The sequence below is a fragment of the Sebastes umbrosus genome, chromosome 16, assembly GCF_015220745.1.
Source record: "Sebastes umbrosus isolate fSebUmb1 chromosome 16, fSebUmb1.pri, whole genome shotgun sequence".
Taxonomy (NCBI): Eukaryota; Metazoa; Chordata; class Actinopteri; order Perciformes; family Sebastidae; genus Sebastes; species Sebastes umbrosus.
Window position 1 is genome coordinate 5,017,887 of NC_051284.1, and position 19,920 is coordinate 5,037,806.

General features: G+C 41.2%; 1 protein-coding gene and 1 long non-coding RNA gene across 9 annotated transcripts in view; one reads left to right on the plus strand and one right to left on the minus strand.

The window, feature by feature from the left end:
* kif6 (kinesin family member 6) overlaps positions 1-19,920 on the minus strand; it is an 82,810-nt gene continuing 62,890 nt past the window's right edge. Inside the window, exons 16-23 of one of the 8 annotated variants that reach the window (XM_037747462.1) lie at positions 10,368-10,418; positions 9,597-9,684; positions 9,321-9,456; positions 7,489-7,571; positions 5,391-5,477; positions 5,159-5,263; positions 2,781-2,890; positions 1-576 (exon numbers count right to left, since the gene is read on the minus strand). In XM_037747462.1, the coding sequence (XP_037603390.1) occupies positions 563-576; positions 2,781-2,890; positions 5,159-5,263; positions 5,391-5,477; positions 7,489-7,571; positions 9,321-9,456; positions 9,597-9,684; positions 10,368-10,418 (674 nt within the window). In that variant the 3' untranslated portion in view covers positions 1-562. Of the gene's footprint in view, positions 577-1,123; positions 2,311-2,780; positions 2,891-5,158; positions 5,264-5,390; positions 5,478-7,488; positions 7,572-8,830; positions 8,975-9,320; positions 9,457-9,596; positions 9,685-10,367; positions 10,419-19,920 lie in introns of those variants that run through there. The other 7 variants (XM_037747461.1, XM_037747460.1, XM_037747459.1 and 4 more) reach the window with 7 other exon arrangements.
* On the plus strand, positions 2,311-19,899 carry LOC119475021. The gene is made up of 4 exons (XR_005203711.1): positions 2,311-2,320; positions 7,725-7,728; positions 14,696-14,701; positions 19,762-19,899. It is a non-coding gene; the product is annotated as an uncharacterized LOC119475021 (long non-coding RNA).

A 19,920-nucleotide genomic window follows, 5' to 3' on the forward strand; every position in this document is an offset into this window, starting at 1 on the left:
TACAGTAATACGCGTTATGTTTATTTTTTACAGAATATCAGAAATAATCAGGAAATCTACTGTACATATATTACACACCTCTATTTACAACATTTTACACAAGATGTGTTACACTTAGAATAAAATGAAACCAGACAGAAATATGACATGCATTTGTCATTCTGCGTGAGGACACTTCCTGTGACAATTTCTTCTTTAAACACATATTGGAGCCAGCTGGTTTCTCCTGTTGTCCGCTCTTTCCTCTGATATCTTGAGACAACATTTGTTCAGATCAAATGGCCGGCGCTGGCTGTGATTTATACCGCTGGCCATTATATCACTGACACACTATCCGGGACGAAGTGTGTGTATGCATGTAAAAATCAGACAGGATGTGTGGCTCGTGTTTAGCAAACAATAGTTTTTTATGAAAAATCTAGTATGTTTTGGACCCAGTTGAGATCATTTCTTCACACATCCTCAGTCCATCGTGATAATGTCTAATAAATGTTTTTTTAGGGACAGATGTGGAGGTTGTACAAGCAGTCAGATGACAGGCTTTCATCAGAACTTCATGTTATTACTGAGGTGGGCCTGAAATACAGAAAAACAATGCAGGGCAGATTACACATCCAGATAAAAGCAGTATGCAACCTCAGGGTCTGAAAAGTGAAGCCAATGTGGAAGTGCCTTACACTTGTATTCTTTCTAATAGCCAGCAGGGGGCGACTCCTCTTGTTGCAAAAAGAAGTCTGATTGTGTAGAAGTCTATGAGAAAATGAACCTATTTCTCACTTGATTTATTACCTCAGTAAACATTGTAAAGATGAATTTATGGTCTCAATCACTAGTTTCAAGTCTTCTTCAATACAGCATGATGTTCATTTAGTAAATTATGGTCCCATTTAGAGTCAAATAGACCATAAAGCACCTTGTGATTGACAGGTCGCTATTACAGAGTTGTCCGGTCTGGGTGTTGTCCGTTTTAGAATTTTAACTCTCACAGTGTGTTTTCAGTTCATGAAAGTAACTTCAACATTGTGGTCGCATAAAAATGTCTTATTCAGTGTTCGGTTGTTCTTAGCTCCACCCTCTCGTGTCACTTCTGGTTGCAAAAAAACGAGTCGGCGACAGCTAAAAATCAAGATAGCGACGACCAAAAACCAGGATGGTGACGACCAAAATGCCAAACTCGAGGCTTCAAAACAGTCATGTCTAGATGGTTACCCAGAAGTTGCGAAAACTCTTGTGGGATGAAGATCAAGATGGTGAAGACCAAGAGGCCTGCGGCCAAAAACCAAGACAGCTGCGGCCAAAAACCAAGATGGCGAAAATGCAGAATTCAAAGCTTCAAAACAGTCATGCCTAGATGGTTACCCAGAAGTTGCAAAAACATGGAAAACTCTTGTGAGATGAAAATCAAGAAGTTGACGGCTAAAAACCGAGATGGCTGTGGCCAAAAACCAAGATGGCTGTGGCCAAAAACAAAGTTGGGGACAGCCAAAATGCGGAACTCAACGCTTCAAAACAGCCATGTCTAGATGGTTACCCAGAAGTAGCGAAAACGTGTGAAAACGTGAGACTCTACCCAAACCTTAACCATCTCGCGAGTTTCGCAGCGAGTTTCGCAACTTGTGGGTTACCTTCTAGACATGGCCCTTCAAAACCGTAGTCCACAAACCAATGGGTGACGCCACGGTGACTACGTCCCCTTCTTATATACAGTCTATAGTTGAAAGTGTTTGAGAAATAAACATGAAAAAGCCCCGAAAGTCTTTCCTTTAGCCATCAAGCAATATGTCAAGACAATGTGCTGTCCTTGCTCTTACAAACTCAAAATGTTTTTGTTTTGATTGTTTTTTGTCTTTATTTGAAGAGTAACAATCCCTGAATGAAACGCCCCTAAAGCAGCCTTCACTCTGAAATCATGCTGTCTGTTTCTTTTTGCCAGTTTCCCTACACTTCCCAGCATGCTCTAGTGACTTAAAAGCTGTTTTGATATAGGAGGGATATCACCATACGGGGGTTACCGAACAACCAAGGAGAGGGGCGTTTTCCTGTCAAAACACAGTCGCTATCCAGCTAAGTAGTGTCAAGGTAAAGAGGCATGAAATGAGTCTTCTTTGCCTGAAGTGGGGAAAGTGGGGAAAGAGAAGGAAGGATAGAGACTTCAGAGGGCACATGTGCTCTTCGGCCTGTTTTTCTGTCTGGTGTCTCTGCTCGTTTGGCCATCGTTCTGTCTGTTCACATGACCTCAGCCGTTCTGGATATCTAGTGGCAAACCACAAGACAGCCAAGTCCGCTTTCCTAGCGTGCCAAAGCAAGTAGCTACACGAGGGTCAAAGGAGAGGAGAGAGTGGAACGGAGAGAAGAACCACGTCAGAGCAAAAGCAGAGTAGTTGTAGAGCTAGAGAAAGTGAGGCAGCTACAGTAAAGGGAGTCAGGGGGAGACCTGTTTGTGTGAAATGATGGGATCTTGAACAAAAAAGAAATTCCCAACTAGTCGAGCACTGCTGCCAGGAAAAATCCAAAGTGAATCTGAAATCAATTTCAACTTATAAGTGGTAACTTATCAAGTGTTCTATCTCACAGGTAGTTTCTAATATAGAATGTGGTGTTTACTAATTAAAAATGACTCTCAAAAGCTCAAAACAAGACATTTATGGTGAAGTGCTGCAATACAAGGCATCACACCACCAGAGGGCAGCGTTGAATGCAAGATGCATATTGTGTGAGAGCTGACGGAGTATATTATTTCTTGCTTTGTGCGTGTGTGTTTGTGTGTGTGTGTGTGTTACCTGTCCTGTTGAGGAGGTTTTGCCTGGCTCTGACAAAGGCCAGGATGTCAGCATCAGCCTGCTGATCTCCAGTCATGGGAATAGAAGAGGATGAGGTGGTTGAGAGGGCCCTGAAATGTACATGTGTGTAATGTAGTATGATAAGATATCAGCATTAGTTCTTCACAGATTCTGTAACACAAGTAAGGAAATTATATTGCTCTAACTTGTAGCAATGTTTTTACTTTCAATGCATGTGTTGGGGGGGGGGGGGGGGGCATAAGCTTCAAAGCCCCTTGCCATTCTGAACACCACCATAGCTGTGAAATGTTTGAACTGTTCTTGTTCCGAATGCTTTAACCCTTTGTGACTCATAGGGACATTTTGGGCTTTTTAATTTTTCGATCATTTTGTGCTATGTCAACCTCAGCTCCTATAATAAGTCTATAATAAGCTGTGGAGCCAATTACACAAATGTTCCTAATGAAACCCACTAAAACCACAGATTTTGATCATTACAGTATAAAATCATGCATTCTGTAATATCAGGCTTTAAATCTTAGAGCCCTGGCTTCAAAAATTCTAGTTTTTACTATTTTCCACCAAATTGAGCCATGTTCTCATGTTTGCCCTGTGGGGCAAATACATGCTATTTCCCGGTCTCCACTAGGAGCATTGCTGCTGTATTATAAGTTTGATGCGATTCATTAAAATCAATGTTGTTGCCAATTATTGATATATCCCAGACTGTGAAAAAAAATCCCCTTGATATTTAGTATAAAGAAAATAAAATAATTCATTGTTATCAAACAACAGTGGCATTATGTAAACAAACAGGCATTTAAAGGGTTAAAATACAGAAAATTTATGAATATCCAGGACTGATGTTGGTTAAAACATTTAACTCTGTGAAAGTGGAAAATAATATTGATATAGAATATTTTAATGCAGTTTTATGAAGAAGACATTTTTGTTCTCTAAGGTAACAAGTGAGATTTTTTTTTTTTTTTTTAATCTGACACTGCACAAAAATAAAAATGCATCAAAATCAACATTGTTGCTAATCATTGACATATCCCAGGTGGTGAAAAAAAAATTGTAGCATTTCTTCATAAAGCGTTATGTAAATAAACTGGCATTTAATTGCTTAAAATTTATGAAAATTAATGAATATTTGGTAGTGATGATCAGAACTGAAGTTGGGTAAAAAACTTCCCTCAGTGAAAGTGATAAATAATATTAATATAGCATTTTATGGCAGTTTATTAACACAGATTTTTGTTTTTGATTTTTTGATTTTTGTCCCCTTTGAAGTGAAGCACAAGGGTTAAAGGTGCTAAAAGGGAGATTGGAAGCATTTCTGTTGCCTCTTCATGGCTCTCAATATGGCGCAAGTTGAGTCGCCGGTACGTAGCTAACGGTGCTAACAGTGAAAACAAGGGCAACACTGCCGACAGAGCTAACAGTGTTAACCCGGGAGGCACTGGACGGTGGGTGCTACGCTTCCGCGACGGCGCCATTGGTCGCAACACCGTGAGGCTATGTCAACAAAACACAGAGAAGCTCTGATTACAACACACTGAGGGAGAGTGACTTCATTCTCTGCTCAGGTAGACATTACTCCTCTATATCTTTACATAGACAATAGTTGATGATGATATATTAATGCTGATATCATAGACTCAGGTAGACATTACTCCTCTATATCTTCACATAGTTTATAGTTGTTTGATGCTATATTAATGCTCTGGATATCGTATAGAGAACCTTTAAGGAAACAAGCTAAACACCTTAACAGGTAACAGCTCCTCACATCATGGAGCCTCTGGATAAAACTATAGTATGTCTGTACAACAAGTGGTTGCTGGAGAGACGAATAAAAGCATACAGTACCGTATATGTCATTCACTGAGTGTTTCACTGTGGTTGTAAAAACGGTAGTTCCAGCAGCAGCGTTCAGGTCTTTAATTTGTTAAATAGAGTTTGGAGACATTACTTCACAATGACATAAAAAGTTATGGCCACGTTCATAAGTGGAGAGAAAACACGGCCCAGCTATAAAATCTACAGGTCCTGTAAGCTGTATGTGTAGACTTGAGAGCTACTGTAAACATGTGGCATATGCTACTCTATTGATTGCATGTGTGCATACACTTGAGAAATGTACAGATTGTGGTGAAATACACAGTTCGCTCGTAGGGGAAAATTGTTAAAACATTTTTTTACAGTTGGCCAAGTTTTCAGATGCTTTATCTAATAATAATAGCATGTCGAATGAGCAGAATGTCAGATAGAGAAAGACCTACAAAGCTACAGCTTTGCTCAATGTAGGTGCTATAATTTCATGTTTTCAAAGCCATGCATTCATTTCCAACATGCCACGCCAGCCCTCCACGTACCTCCACTCAGACGAAGGAGTGAAGTCAGTCACCCTCCCATCCGAGGACTCATCACGTCCTGCTGGGACAGCCGTCGAGGGAGGTACGCTTTTGGGGCCGAAGCTTCTGGAATAGAAAACAGAAAATGTAATAACTACAATTTCCTGATGACGAGGACAAAGTGTGACATGAAGTGTTATCCGGGAGTAGCTCATAGGAAAACAAATAAGAGATTAAGTGAAGCTAAACTGACCTGAGGTGTTGAACAGCAGTGGGAGAGTCTGGATTTGGGTCTTGGCCTGCTGGAAGGTCTCTCACTGTGCTGCTCAGACCAGGTCTACTGAATACAACAAGTTAGGAGAGCATTTCTTAAATAGTGTTACACCATAATTCCACAGATTATCTTGATCCATAGGTGCAATACAGCAAATGAAACTCATACAGTTGGTCTCCACTCACTGTATCTCATTCTCTCTTTGTTTCTCAGTATCATCACATACATGTGCTTGTGTTAACCACAAGAGGGAGCAACAATGCAAGTAGTTTTTATGCACACTGGGTGTCTGCATGTTCACCGAGTTCAATTTAAGACTTTTGAGAACTTTTTAATAGATAAAGAATGCAATTTAATATCTGTTTCAGTATGAAAGTATGATGGAAAACCAGTAGGGATGATATGGTCTAAGATTATTTGATATTATATCACATTTACTTCCCAGCAGTATATAACAGTAATTCCTGATGATACAGTAAATTAAATTAATGCAAGCAGGACCCAGATAAGTGGAAGAAAATGAATACGTGAATTCAAAATATTCAGTTAATTGACAAAGCGCTTCCTAGCTACTGTAGTGACAGTGTTTGCTACAGGTGTGACGGTGCTGACTGAAAGGATTAAACAGCCTCCTGCATGACCAATCCACCGTCACAACAATCCAACTTTTAGTTTAGAGGTTTGTAACGTCTCCTGACAGCCTGCAATCAGATACAAAAAAACATTTATAACTAACTACAGCAGGAAAAAGAAAATATTGAAGACTTTTTTATTAATATTTTTTTAATAAAGGCTGTCAATAGATTAAAATATTTAATCACGATTAATCGTAAATTAATCACACATGGATCTTAAAGGGAGATTTGTCAAGTATTTAATACTCTTATCAACATGGGAGTGGACAAATATGCTGCTTTATGCAAATGTATGTATATATTTATTATTGTAAATCAATTAAAAACACAAAACAATGACAAATATTGTCCAGAAACCCTCACAGGTACTGCATTTAGCATAAAACATATGCGCAAATCATAACGTGGCAAACTGCAGCCCAACAGGCAACAACAGCTGTCAGTGTGTCAGTGTGCTGACTTGACTATGACTTGCCCCAAACTGCATGTGATTATCATAAAGTGGGCATGTCTGTAAAGGGGAGACTCGTGGGTACCCATAGAACCCATTTTCATTCACATATCTGGAGGTCAGAGGTCAAGGGACCCCTTTGAAAATGACCATGCCAGTTTTTCCTCGCCAAAATTTTGTGTAAGTTTGGAGTTTATTCACCCTCCTTCCTGACAAGCTAGTATGACATTCCTTAGGTTTTCTAGTTGAATATGATATCAGTATCTTCACTGTATCTTTAAAACTGAGCCCGCTACAACCTAAAAATCGCAAGTTGCGTTAATGCCTTAAAGAAATTAGTAGCGTTAAAACAAATTTGCGTTAACACGTTATTACCATGTTAACTTTGACAGCTACTCAGGTAATTTATTGAGGAAATCTGAATCCAGTGCTTTTTAAGCAGACACCCTGAAGCAGTGAGTAGTGACGATGGCCAACGTCCGGACAAATATCGTGTTCATTGTTTCTGTGAATTTGAAATAATAACCATGTCATAATGTGTCACGGCAGGCTTGTGGCAGACGTGGGATGTCAAATACCACCTGTGTCACGGCAAATGCTAGTGTGCACCACCTCCTCTATACTAATACCCCCCATGGTTGGTGAAGAGACATTACCTTTCAACATTTGTTCAATATTTGTTCCATGGAAACAAGCAGTGATGGAGCTGCAGGTTTGTTGGCCATTAATCAAGTGCTATTCAAGCACAGATGTCGAAAGAGTAAAAATAACAGGAACGAATTGAGTGGAAATGAGTCAGTGAGGGGAAGACGTTTTTCCTTTTTACTTGTCTGGTTTCTGTATGTGAACAATCGGCTCAGTACAGACTCAAAATGAATGACCACTACACCTAAAACGTTAACGTCCACACTTTGAATAAGTCTACATTTACATCTGTTGGGAGGGATTGAAGGACAGAGAAAAAAAACATCATCATCAAAACGTGTCTCACCGAAATCCTGGAGGGCTAGGTGAAGACGGCTGCAGGGTTCCACTTGGCGACCCTGTGTGACATCTGGCTGTGGCCTCACACTCCTAGTCACAATCATTGAGAAACTACTGAACAGTTTTCTGGAACAGTTCTCGGCAAACATCATTCCATACCGATGACAGTTAAACACAATGTGGCCATGTGTACCTTACAGTTAGAGGGGAAGAGACGACCTCGGGTATTTTTGTGTTGTCTAGCTCTGTCGTGTCTCTCACTCAAAAGTTTGATCGATCACATGTGTGTTCCAAAAACAGGACGATAAATAGACGAACAAAGTTGTAAAGCTGCCTGCTTCCTGCTTGGAAGGCATAAAACTGCACATGCGAGGTCTGTCTGTCAGACTTCCTCTTCTTTCCAGTGATAAATTCCCAAAACCTTGCTCAGATGTGAGTGAGATATTGTTCACCATTCGTAAGATCAAAACCGAAGTGTAAAAACGCCAGCAGTGTCTGCTGGTCAGATGTCTGCTGCTTAACATCTTCTTTGTGGTTGGTTTTTCTGAAATGTGCACGACCATCAAAGGCCAGGCAAAGAGTGTGAGACCAGAGACTTAATTCTCTGTGAGTGTTCTTAGTTTGTGACAGTAGATGACGGTTAGCACGCCACCAGTTTGAAGAAACAGACAGGAGTACCAGCACGGGAGCAAAACGATGTGCTGCTGTAGACGGAGGCAGCTGCAAAACACATTTTAGACATCTAAAAGAATCAATATCAGTTTAAGTTCATGCTATATTTTGAATATTTTCACCGCTTTATCTTGCTGTCAGACAGCCCTTTCCGACGGGGAACTGAAGCCGTTGTATCCATCTATGCGCTAGCCAAAGCCACCAGACTCCATCGACAAAAACAGTAATTTTACCTCGCAGAACACTGGAGTTGCTGGTCTACCGCTGCCTCAATCGGTTAGTTTGTTTGTGTTATTGTGTGACTTTGGTGAATCCGGACTAACCAAAGTCACCCAATAACACAAACAAACTAACCGATGTTCTGCGAGGTAAAATTACTGGTTTTGTCAATGCGGTCTGGTGGCTTTGAAGAGAGAGTAGATAATGGCTTCAGTTCCCTGTATGCCTTTTTTTAGGTGTCTAAAATACGTTTTGCTGCTGCCCCCCGTCCACAGGTACATTGCTTTCTGTTTCTCTGTTTCTCTTCGCATGCCAGCCACCATCTACTGTAGGTGATACACTGACTATGGATAAGTACCTCATACAACCCCGCTACAAAAAAATCCAAACTATCCCTTTGAGTATTTGAGCACAAACACAAAACTATTATTTAGGACTGAAAATAAACACTGACTCACTTCTTGTCCCCCACTGTGTTGCTGAGTAACCTCGTGAACATGTTGTCTTTGTTAGGACTCTCGAGTGCTGAGACTGTGTCGATGCTGTTGCTGCGTTGCCTCTAAGCTGCTCTCCAGGCTCTTGTTTGGGTCACATCAGGAATTCTGTACAAATGAGTTTCCGTGTATTTTCCCTCCTACATACTATCTTCCCACCAGAGCCCATTCAGCATGATGCTGAACAGAGGCTGCAAGGGTCACACCGGTGCCGTTAAAAAAGCCTCCACAGTCAGAGACACATGCGTATCAACTTACAAAAGGTACATAGAGGCCAATATTCAGAAAAACACACAAAAGAAAACATCCATAAATATGGAGACAGAAATGAACAGACTCTGCCTTCCCTGGCTAATTTCAGGAACATATCTTTGACACGCTAGCCGTCATGCTTACAGAAGCTTTATGTGGTGTTGTCACATAGATAGGTGGATGGAAAATAAAGGTCCGTCACCTGCACGCTGGAAGCCTCCTGGTTCCACCACTTGTGGAAGTCTTTCTGGAGCTTGACCTTTGCCCTCTCCAACAACAGCTGCAGGTGCTCGATCTCTGTCCTCAGCGCTTTTAGACGGCCAATGGCGCTCTTGTAACTGACGGGGGGATATTAGCAGCACCAAATGAATCTTTTGTCCACGTTACACAGCATCTACTGTGTCTAATCAATCTAAGCAGTGTCTTGGGAGAAACATTTGGTATGTAATGCATTAAAATGCACTTATACTTCACTCACGCCTTTTTTTCTTGCTCAATGTGTTTGCACAGGTTTTCTTCCACCGGGTCGACCTCCTCCTCTTCCTGTGGGTGATTCCCTGCTACACCTATGGTAGGATTGGACAGGCATGTATAGATAAGAATGTGGACAAACTGTATATAAAAATCGAAATACAGTAATTTTCTTTTTTTTGTCTCAAGTCCAGGAGCTAGTAAGCGTGTGTTGTGCACAGTTTCCTTCAAAGACAATGTTTTAAGTGTTTGGCCCTGGATAATAGAAGCCAGGCTGCTGTGAAGCGTCCTCTGATGCGGGACTCAAAATAACAGGAAAAGCCTTTTGGCGCCTGAAATGGAGGGAGATGTTTGTGTGCCTTTGCGACCAGATTATCCTCATCAAAGCGTTTATGTCGCTGATCAAAACAGTCGGAAAAGAGTAAATGAAGGAGTCTTAGAGCTGTGACGCCCAGTCTTTGGTCACTAAGCTTTCAGTCAGCGAGGACTACTGCGGAGGCTTTGAAGTGGGCACTGCCGCACGTACGGTAAAAAGAGCACCCATAAACGATGCGTTCACAATGTTTACTGTCCCCGCTCTGAAAAGGAGTTCAATATCAAAAAAATGGTAAACAGAGATGACAGCTTTGTTCATCTTTTCAGTTGATACTTCAGGAGCCGACTGAATTTGAAGTCAGAGCATAAACCTGGATTCTCAGTTATTCTAAGTTCTACAAAAGGCAAGAGGCATTGTTCTTCTATAGACACATGGTGGGAATATTTATTTTTTTGTTCTTACCATGAGCTGCTCTCTGCCTCCTCTGCATCTCTAACTGTTTCTTCAACTCATCTGAGAAAGAGAGCACATTAGTACATGTTTAAAAAGATGTTCATCTTCTGTTACTCCACTTGAAACTAACCAATCCCTGTCTATGCTGTGATGATTAAAATCTACCAACTCCTCAATTTGACTAACTACGCCCGGCCTAAACCTGTGGGGACATAACGTGTTCGGTCGTGGACTGCCTTTTCGAAGCCTCGAGCCTCAGCCGCTCATACAAACAACTTCACACTCGACACTGCGCTTCCTTGGCTCCTGAGCAAAACACATGCCATGACATAGTTGCATCACATACCCAGGTAACGGCTACTCGTGGTCAGAAACACTGGTGAAATACACTCTGGTTCATAGGAAAAAAACACCCAGGGGCAGACTTTACCGTTAGGGAAGGTAGGCAACTGCATGGGGCCCCAACTAAAAGGGCCCCAAACGGCTATAGATTTTGTATGTTATTTCAATGTGAATTATGTTACTATTGTACCCCGAAATAACTTACAAATGGCCCCCAAAGCACTTAAAAAATATGAAACTAAACTGTACAGGCCTACTATTTATTGTCTACTTAGTAGGCTACTACATTTACCTGACAGAGAAACGTCACAGGTTATGTTACAGATTCAGATTTGACTCACAAAATGTAATAATTAAAATATGATGCATTATTATTTATTTAACTATCCAGCGTCATATTAGAATAGAAAGCGCCACCTTAAACAAACTTTAAGTCAATTTAAGTACACTGTGCTGAGCCCTGGAGCCGCTGCTGAACAGAGCGCTTGTTTATTCAAAGTGTATTAATATTGAACGTGTCGCATGTCCAAATTGCACCAAATTCGACAAAGCACTCCATGGGAAACCCAGCAATTCACCCGCCAAATGTGAAGTTGATCAGATGAATTGTTATCGAGATATGCGAAGGACAAACCTACACACCCACAGACAGACATTCTTTGTAGTTAGATGCAATTCTTTTCGGTTAAAAAAAATCCTATTTTAAGTCTCCTTTCAAACTTTGGAAAGCTCCCTCCAGAGCCACAGAAGACAACATACAACTGTATTCACAGGCTTACTCCTCATGATGATTAAACTGGACTTCATAAAATGAAAAAAATGGTGGAGGGCCCCTTCAATGGAGCAGCTTGTAGACATAGCCGTGATCTTAGTCCACAAGGGATGTTACCGTAAACACATGTCTTGTCTCTGAATTGTCTTTACACAAATTCTTGCATTGATGAACTTCATTGAGTTGTTTGCAGAAGATTATCTTAAACTTGCAGTAGGCAGAAAGTTTTTGGCATCATTGGGCAAAAATTCCATAAAAACCTTTCAGCATATTGTAATTCAAGTGTTCTGAGAGATAACTAGACTTCTGCACCTCCTCATGGCTCTGTTTTCAGACTTTAAAAATCTAGCCTGTGACGGGAGACTTTTGCCAATCACAGGTCATGTCAGAGAGAGAGAGCGTTCCTATTGGCTGTGCTCCGGCTGGTGGGTGGTGCTTGGTATTTCCTCAACTGATATCAACATGGCTGCCGGGTCACAAATTTTCTTATTTTACAGCTAAACAGTACACTACAAGATGTTTCTGAAAACATTTGAGGAGAGAAATAGGCATTACAGTAACAGAATATTGATTCATATTTGATCAGCGCTGCCTAGTTTGACCGTTTGATCGGAGTTTGCGAGTGATTGACAGCTGCTCAGAGATAGCAGACTCCAAATCAGCTCTGATTGCTTGTTTTCCTCCGGTCTGTGAAATCTTGCAGATGCTGTTAGGAGCGCCGGAGGACACACAGAGGAATACGATTTTTTTCAGATTACCTGTCTCATGCACTACTGTCCGGATATAGCGACCATTTTTATAAAAAACATATTTTTTTAAATCACAGTTGCTCCGTTTCTACCCACCGCTGCTTTAACTAAAGACTGCTGAGTTACACACATCCACAGTCAGCATGAACTCTCGTGACTCCAGTGAGCCAGGAAGCAGCATGAGGGAGGCGTTTGGGTCATTGCGTCTCTCGAGTGCAATGATACTGGGTTGACATATGGGTAAGTCATTTGTGTCTGTTTTTTGCTGTCTCTCTTCCCCTAATTGACGTCGTTAATTGCCCCATTGAAGATATTGAATTTGTGAGGCAATGCTTCAGTGGCAAAGGGCAACTGTAAAGTAAATGGACTAAAGCATACTGTATAGGCCATTTCTATCTACACTAAATCAGGGATAAGTTTACTATATAAGACAAGAAAAGGAGACCATTTCACATTGATAGTGTGTCAGATAGTGAGTGAAGTGAATGACCAGGTTAAGTATGAGGCAGACTAACAGATAAAAAAAGAGACATTGAATGGCAGTTCTGCATGTGGTCAGTTTCCATTACTATCCCTCAGGTCTTATATACATGTAGACAGCGCTGTGCTGTAATACGATCCTGTCGCCAATCTAAAAGCCGAGGTCCAAGCTCCAAAAACGAGAAATCCAGATGAAGTATCGTTTGGCAAAAAAAAAAAAAACAGGGTGTGTGTGTGTGGGGAGCTACCTTTTCATGCAACACCTCTCGTGGTGCCATAAAACAGTTGGATCAGAGCTCTCGCTTTGCCAAAGAGAAGAAGATGAAGACACTGAAACATGTGTCCTGCTGAAGTGACCTTGAGTAAATAGAGTTATAGAGATCCTGGGATTAGTAAAGTGTAACTATCATTATTACAGATTCCAGGTTGAGTTTTACATCAGCTCTCAGCATATCACTGATAAATGTTTTTGCAATGTGCCCATGCAAGACACAGACCAGCTCATCTTTCAAACACTCTTGACAAACTCTTTTTTTTAAATGCAGACCGCACTATTGGGGGTTTTGAGCAGACAGTGTGGACGTGAATGGATGATGTGAAACGTTACAAATGACACACAGGGACGTATTGTGCCCATGATGACACAGTTTTTTCCGAGTGCCTATATGGAGCACGGACCAGGGTTTGGGAACCCCTCACAAAAGCTATGTGTTTTCATACAAAGTCTGCAGTTGGACTAGCTGAGAATGTAAATGAGCTGAGACGCCCTGCGGCTCTACATTGTGGTCCGGTGGGCAAGCCCAAGTCTCCTAACAGACAGTACTTTCTAAAACATGACCCATGACTGATGTATAGTCACAATAATATAAAAGGATTAAGAAATATTCATGCTACGAGTATGCCATGTTGACAGGGTGAAGACGTGCAGGGAGCACATATATGTAACAGCACAGGCTGTTCTTATTCACCGTTTGTACTTATATCTACAAAAAGTAGGGCTGTCAATCGATTATAATATTTAATCACAATTATTCGCATGGTTGTCCAAGATTAATCACCAATTAATCATGCATTTTTCATCTGTTCAAAATGTACCTTGAAGGGAGATTGGTCAAGTATTTAATACTCTTATCAACATGGGAGTGGGCAAATATGCGGCTTTATGCAAATGGACGTATATATTAATTATTGGAAATCAATTAACAACACAAAACAATGACAATATTGTCCAGAAACCCTCACAGGTACTGCATTTAGCCTAAAAAAATTTGCTCAAATCATAACATGGCAAACTGCAGCCCAACAGACAACAACAGCTGTCAGTGTGTCAGTGTGCTGACTTGACACATATCACATATCTTGAGGTCAGAGGTTAAGGGATCCATGACCATGACAGTTTTTCCTCATCCAAAATTTAGCGTATGTTTGGAGCGTTATTTAGCCTCTTTCCCGACAAGCTAGTATGACATGGTTGGTACCTTAGGTTTTTCTAGTTTCATATAATACCAGTATCTTTACTGGTTTCACTAGCTTTAAAACTGAGCCCGCTACAACCTAAAAATCGCAAGTTGTGTTAATGCGTTAAAGACATTAATGGCGTTAAAACTAATTTGCACATTATTATCGCGTTAATATTTGACAGCTCTAACGAACAGTAATGCACTGTAACTAATTTGTATATAACCCACTCAATCGTGAGCTAGTACATAGTAGTATAAAGATGTCAAAGTCTGCTTAGGGAGGAGGTCGCTGTGGATGGATGCAACCGTGTCTCCTACAAAATTCTGTTCCCATACAACCAAACTGCATTCTCAATTACGTTTCGAGAATAAAACAACAACAAAAAACAACAAAACTACTTGATTAGGTTTAGTAAAAAAAACGTCATGATTTGGCTTAACGTTTTTTACGTTATTTAATCTACGGATCAAATTAAATTAACAATGAAAGTTGAGTTTCACACGGAACACAGTCAGCGGCCTTCAGGGTGAAAGTCCTATGTTTGACCCGTCCACCACCTCGACCGCGGACTATCATTACAAACGTATTTGTGATATGTCAAAAACAAAGGTAATCAGTGACAAAATATATTTCCCTCGAAACGTAATTGAAAATCCATTTTTGTTGTATGGAATCGTAAATTTTAGGAGACAGGGTGGATGGATGGGTTTTCCCGTGTGAAATCAAAAATCAACAATTTATTTTACTTTACTTTTGTTGTGTAATTTACTTACTTAACTAACGCCACGTGTGTAAATTATGTAACAAACGTAGTAATTATAACCCAATCCACAACCTTTTCCTAAAACTAACCCAACACATTCTCACTCCCAATTTGTCAAATACCACTACTTGGTCAGTGCCCCTCGGCATCGGAGACCGAAGCACGTGATACCCTTCTTGCGTTACTTTTGGACGGAGCGGGTACGGCGTGTCAATATACGCTTGTTACATGCGTAGTGTCCCTTCAAAATAAAATTCCTTTTTCACAGGAAGTTAGGTTTAGGCAACACAACCACTGAGTTAGGGTTAGGAAAAGGTCGTGGTTGACGCTAACCTCACTGACAAGTGACTCACGTAATGACTAAGGGGACTGACGGTACTAATGACTCACGGGTTTCACGGGACTGACGATACCGATGAGTCATGTGACAAAAATGTTACTTTTAGTTTCACACGGGACACGGACACTGGTCTCCTGGTTGAAAGTGTTTGTTTGTTTTGACCGGGTTGCTAACCAAGTAGTTTTGTTGCCTAAACAGGTTTTGCACTGCAGGGGCTTGCACAGGCACACTGATTGCTTGTGTTGTTGTGGGCCATTCATGGGAGAACACACAACACTTTTCATAAGATATCACACAAACTGTTGTATGAGGTCACATTAAACAGCAACATCAAGAGCACATGGGTCCAACACTACCAGCGTGGCTTACATCAGTCACGGCATGTACTGGAGCTGTTTCAAAACCCCAGTTTCACATGATGACTATTTATATTTGTCAGGTTCATGGTACAATTAGATGTGCTTTAAGCATGACTGATGTATTCCCAATCCCAGCAGATATATAATATTCTGCTGAAGCAATCTTAAGTATGGTGTGAGAATAAACTCTTGTTGCTGTTGGCCATACTATTAAAATATTGTGACAGAAGAGTCAAACATTACAGATTATTCGGTCAGAACATCCTGTTGAAGCTTAAGGATTTCAACAGTATTTGACTGACCTTCAATGACAAGAAAAATTCCATGAAAGATTAATTTGCATACGTGTCAAGTAATAGTGGTGTGCGGTGTGCTTACTGCAGTACGTCATTACACTTGAGTGCTCCTATCCCCCTTCCAGGACAAGACTGTGGGCTCAACAGCACAACCTCCTTCCAAACCAGGCAGGGTTTCCCCCCACATTGTTAGGAGACGTGCCGCCGTCTTAAAGGGCCGGTGTCAAACTACAAGCCTCTATAAACATTTGGTGATTTTTGTGGCCTGGAGGTTAAACGTGATATGCCGCACATTACCACGGCGAGCTCGAGATCCAAGGATCATACATACTATCCTGCTTCTCAATATCTGGGTGGGCGTCGATTCAAGTCTACATGATGAATAAACGCGCAAAGTAATATGAAAATCTTGAAAATATTTATATATTCATAATATCTCGTGAAAAACTCCCTTTTTCAGTGCTTCTGCACATCCATTTGGGTATCTGGAGTTCCTACCAACCCACAAACTGTGAAATAAGACGACCCAGTTTTCTGTGGACTGTTCTAGATCAGAAAACATGTGATTCAACAAGCCGTTCAGATTTGACTTCCCTTCCTATGTCACATTCAGGCTCATTAGAATATATCACCCACAGAGTGAGACCTACCTTGGCAAAGGTGCTCCTTATTTTTTCTCACAAGTCAATCAGAGCGGACTGGGCTTTTTCAGGAGGGGGTCTTAAAGAGACAGCCGCTAAAACGGTAAAGACATACTAGAAGTGCACCCGGAGAGCGCAGACCTCCGCCAAGACAGGTTTCATGTACGTCGCCTCCCCCCCAGATCTCCACCAAAATCTATTGGATTGTTCATTGTGCCTGACACCTACCCTCCAAAAACTTTCATTCAAATCCATAACGGAATTTAGGAGTAATCGTCCAAACGGACAAACAGACAAACCAACACCGGTGAAAACATAACCTCCTTCCTAGGCTTTCCTTTGGCCTTGGCAGAGGTAATAAACAGGAAGGAATAAGATAATGTGTTTTTTGAACATTAAAGCACGTAAACATGTTCTAGTAGAAACCCAAAAAGCAAGTACCTGAAAATGAGCGTAATATGTCCCCTTTAAAAGGGACTGTATTTCGTTTTTACACGTATAAATGTTTTTTGTTGTAACCTAACCGAAAAAAAATTAGACCTTCCACGACTTTCTGGGTTTCATCTATCTGCGTGTAGACTGCTTTTAATGTGAAGAATGCAGGCTGCTTTTTCCGGAAAATCCAACGGATGTGACACAGTCATGCACGCTCGCGAGTGCCTTTTTCAGCTCTGCTTACAGGGCTAACAGTGTGTAACTGTAGCTAATGTTTGGTTAGAATGGAGTCTACTAACGCCAACAAACGACCAGCCCCCACCACACCTCAGACTCCAACACAAACTCCACGGAAGCACAAAAAAAAAACAAAGTTATATTTGGAGGAAAACTAGTGTTGTGGGAGTGTGTGTGTGCACGTGGGAAGTGAGTGGTGAAGCAAGAGAGAGAGAGAGTGGCGGCGACTGTGTGGTTTCCCGTGTCTTGTATCCCTGCAGCTGATAAACTGATATACTAATAAACGACCACCACAAGACATGCATAGACACAAGTAAACATAAAAAGTTGTTAATACTAATCCCAAAAACATTACATAAACCACTCTAATGCGCAGCTGATCACATTAGCACTGCAAGAAGTCGTGTCAATCTAGTGTCCGCAGTGCAGAAATCAAGTTACAGTCTTCCTGCTTTGGAACAATCTTCTTGTACATGATATATACCTTTAAGCTCCAATAGACTTTCCTTGAAAATATATCTGAAAGTCTTCGGGTCGCTTCAGCAAAAAGGTGAGCAGAGGATGAAAGTGGGATACCAAAGCAGTTACCAGATGCTTCATCTTGGACTGTACTGCATAAATCCCCCCCCCCACATCTGGCAGAGAAATTGAGAGACGCCACTCATTTCCAGCTGCCCTACACCTTTCATGAGGTAGAAGATGTGCACCGCTGATCTCTCTGAATAAATATATATCCTTGCACTTTTTGGACCTAAGGGCTTGGAACGTATATGCTGCTCCATCCTGGGATTGGATTCCAGAGCCATATGCTGTGGCCAAGAACAATACAGTAAACCAGGGTAATGTTGGGACACTGATGTCTCCACGGGCTACCGCCTCTCCCTCTCTCCCCCTCTGCTACTGACCCTCACGCCGGGTACATCCATCAGAAAAAAAAAAGCAGCACAAAGCTTTTGCCTATATTATGCTAAATCTTTCCATGTTCTACATTAACCACGAGACACAGGTAGTGTAAAGTTTCCAAGAAGGGCTTCCAAGATGGCAAGGAAACACACTGAGCTAAACATTATGGTACTACTTTCCATCCAGAAGAGGCAACCACCTTCCACTAAAAACACTGTCTCTCATCGAGGAAGAATGCTGCACCTAACAATGTAATAATATCTGACAGCATCGAGATGTTTTTTGGGTATCTTTCCAAATGTGAATAAGTTGAAGAATTCAAATGTTTAATCTGATCCAAAAAGCATTCATTTAGTAAATCCAGTGTCCCCGTACTACATGTCTGCAGAACACATTTGAAGAGTTAATACTCAACATGATATCGCAGATTTCTACGTGATGTATGACATGTCTGATATACGACTGTGTCAGCACCTCACCAACTGAATGCTGAAGAAAAAACTTGAAATTCCAAGGGTGATAAGTGTATGCTGGCATGTATGAGGGGGTAACAGCCGAACGCTACCAAACCACCAAGCGTGATCTGAGGCAGCGACGATGCCAGGCGCTGGTGTGAGGCAAACCTATCCATTTCAATGGTATGTGAAATGAGCCACAAACACACACAGTCCAGGGGAAATTCATAAATGTAGCTTGCAATAGTAAATGCAAACCAGACTGAGCCCTAATAGCACATTTGAACTGATTTGAGTTTACTGGAAAATTCAACCGGAGAGCAGTGAAATCATTTTAAACTTGCTGCCACTTGGGTGGTGACAAGCCTTGTCTTTAAGTAGCATTTGTGACTTCAAATCAATGTGGACTCATGTCCAACTACAATGAGGCATGCTCTTTCATTTCTTTTTAAACTGCAGTGCATAGAATTGGAGCAAATATGATTAAAAAAAAGTTAAAGTCTGCTTCCTGGCTCACTGGAGTTACAAGAGTTCATGCTGACTGTGGATGTGTGTAACTCAGCAGTGTTTAGTTAATGCAGCAGTGGGTAGAAATGGAGCAACTATGATTAAAAAGAGTTATTTTTATAAAACGTCACTATATCCTGACAGTAGTGCATGAGACAGGTAATCTGAAAAAAAAATCATGTGTCTCTGGTGTCCTCCTGTGCTCCTAATGGCATCTGCAAGATTTCACAGACCGGAGGAAAACATCCAATCAGAGCTGATCTGGAGTCTGATGTCCAGCTTCCGTCTATGAGAGCCACGAGTCAATCACTCGCAAACTCCGATCAAACGGTCAAACTAGGCAGCGCTGATCAAATATTAATCAATATTCTGTTACTGTAATGCCTATTTCTCTCCTCAAATGTTCTCAGAAACATCTTATAGTGTACTGTTTAGCTGTAAAATGAGAACGTTTGCGAACCGGCAGCCATGTAGAGATCAGTTGAGGAAATACCAAGCACCGCCCACCAGCTGTAGCACAGTCAATAGGAAAACACTTTCTCTGAAATGACCTGTGTTCTTATGGTGCCTTCAAATGAAACTCGTGAGCTCGTATTTACAACATGGGAAGTCGTGTACACGATATGCTTGACGTTCAAGTGGTTAAGTCAAGTGGCTAAGCAGCAGCAATATTAACGTTACTGTCGGTGTCTAGAAGCCACAGAGGCTAACGATTTAGCAAGCTAGCAAGTGGGTAACGTAATGCAGGAAATGCAAAGGCATAAGAGGAAGAAGATTAGTCAGTTGGGAATATTAACATTTTCCTCAGACATAAATTTATTA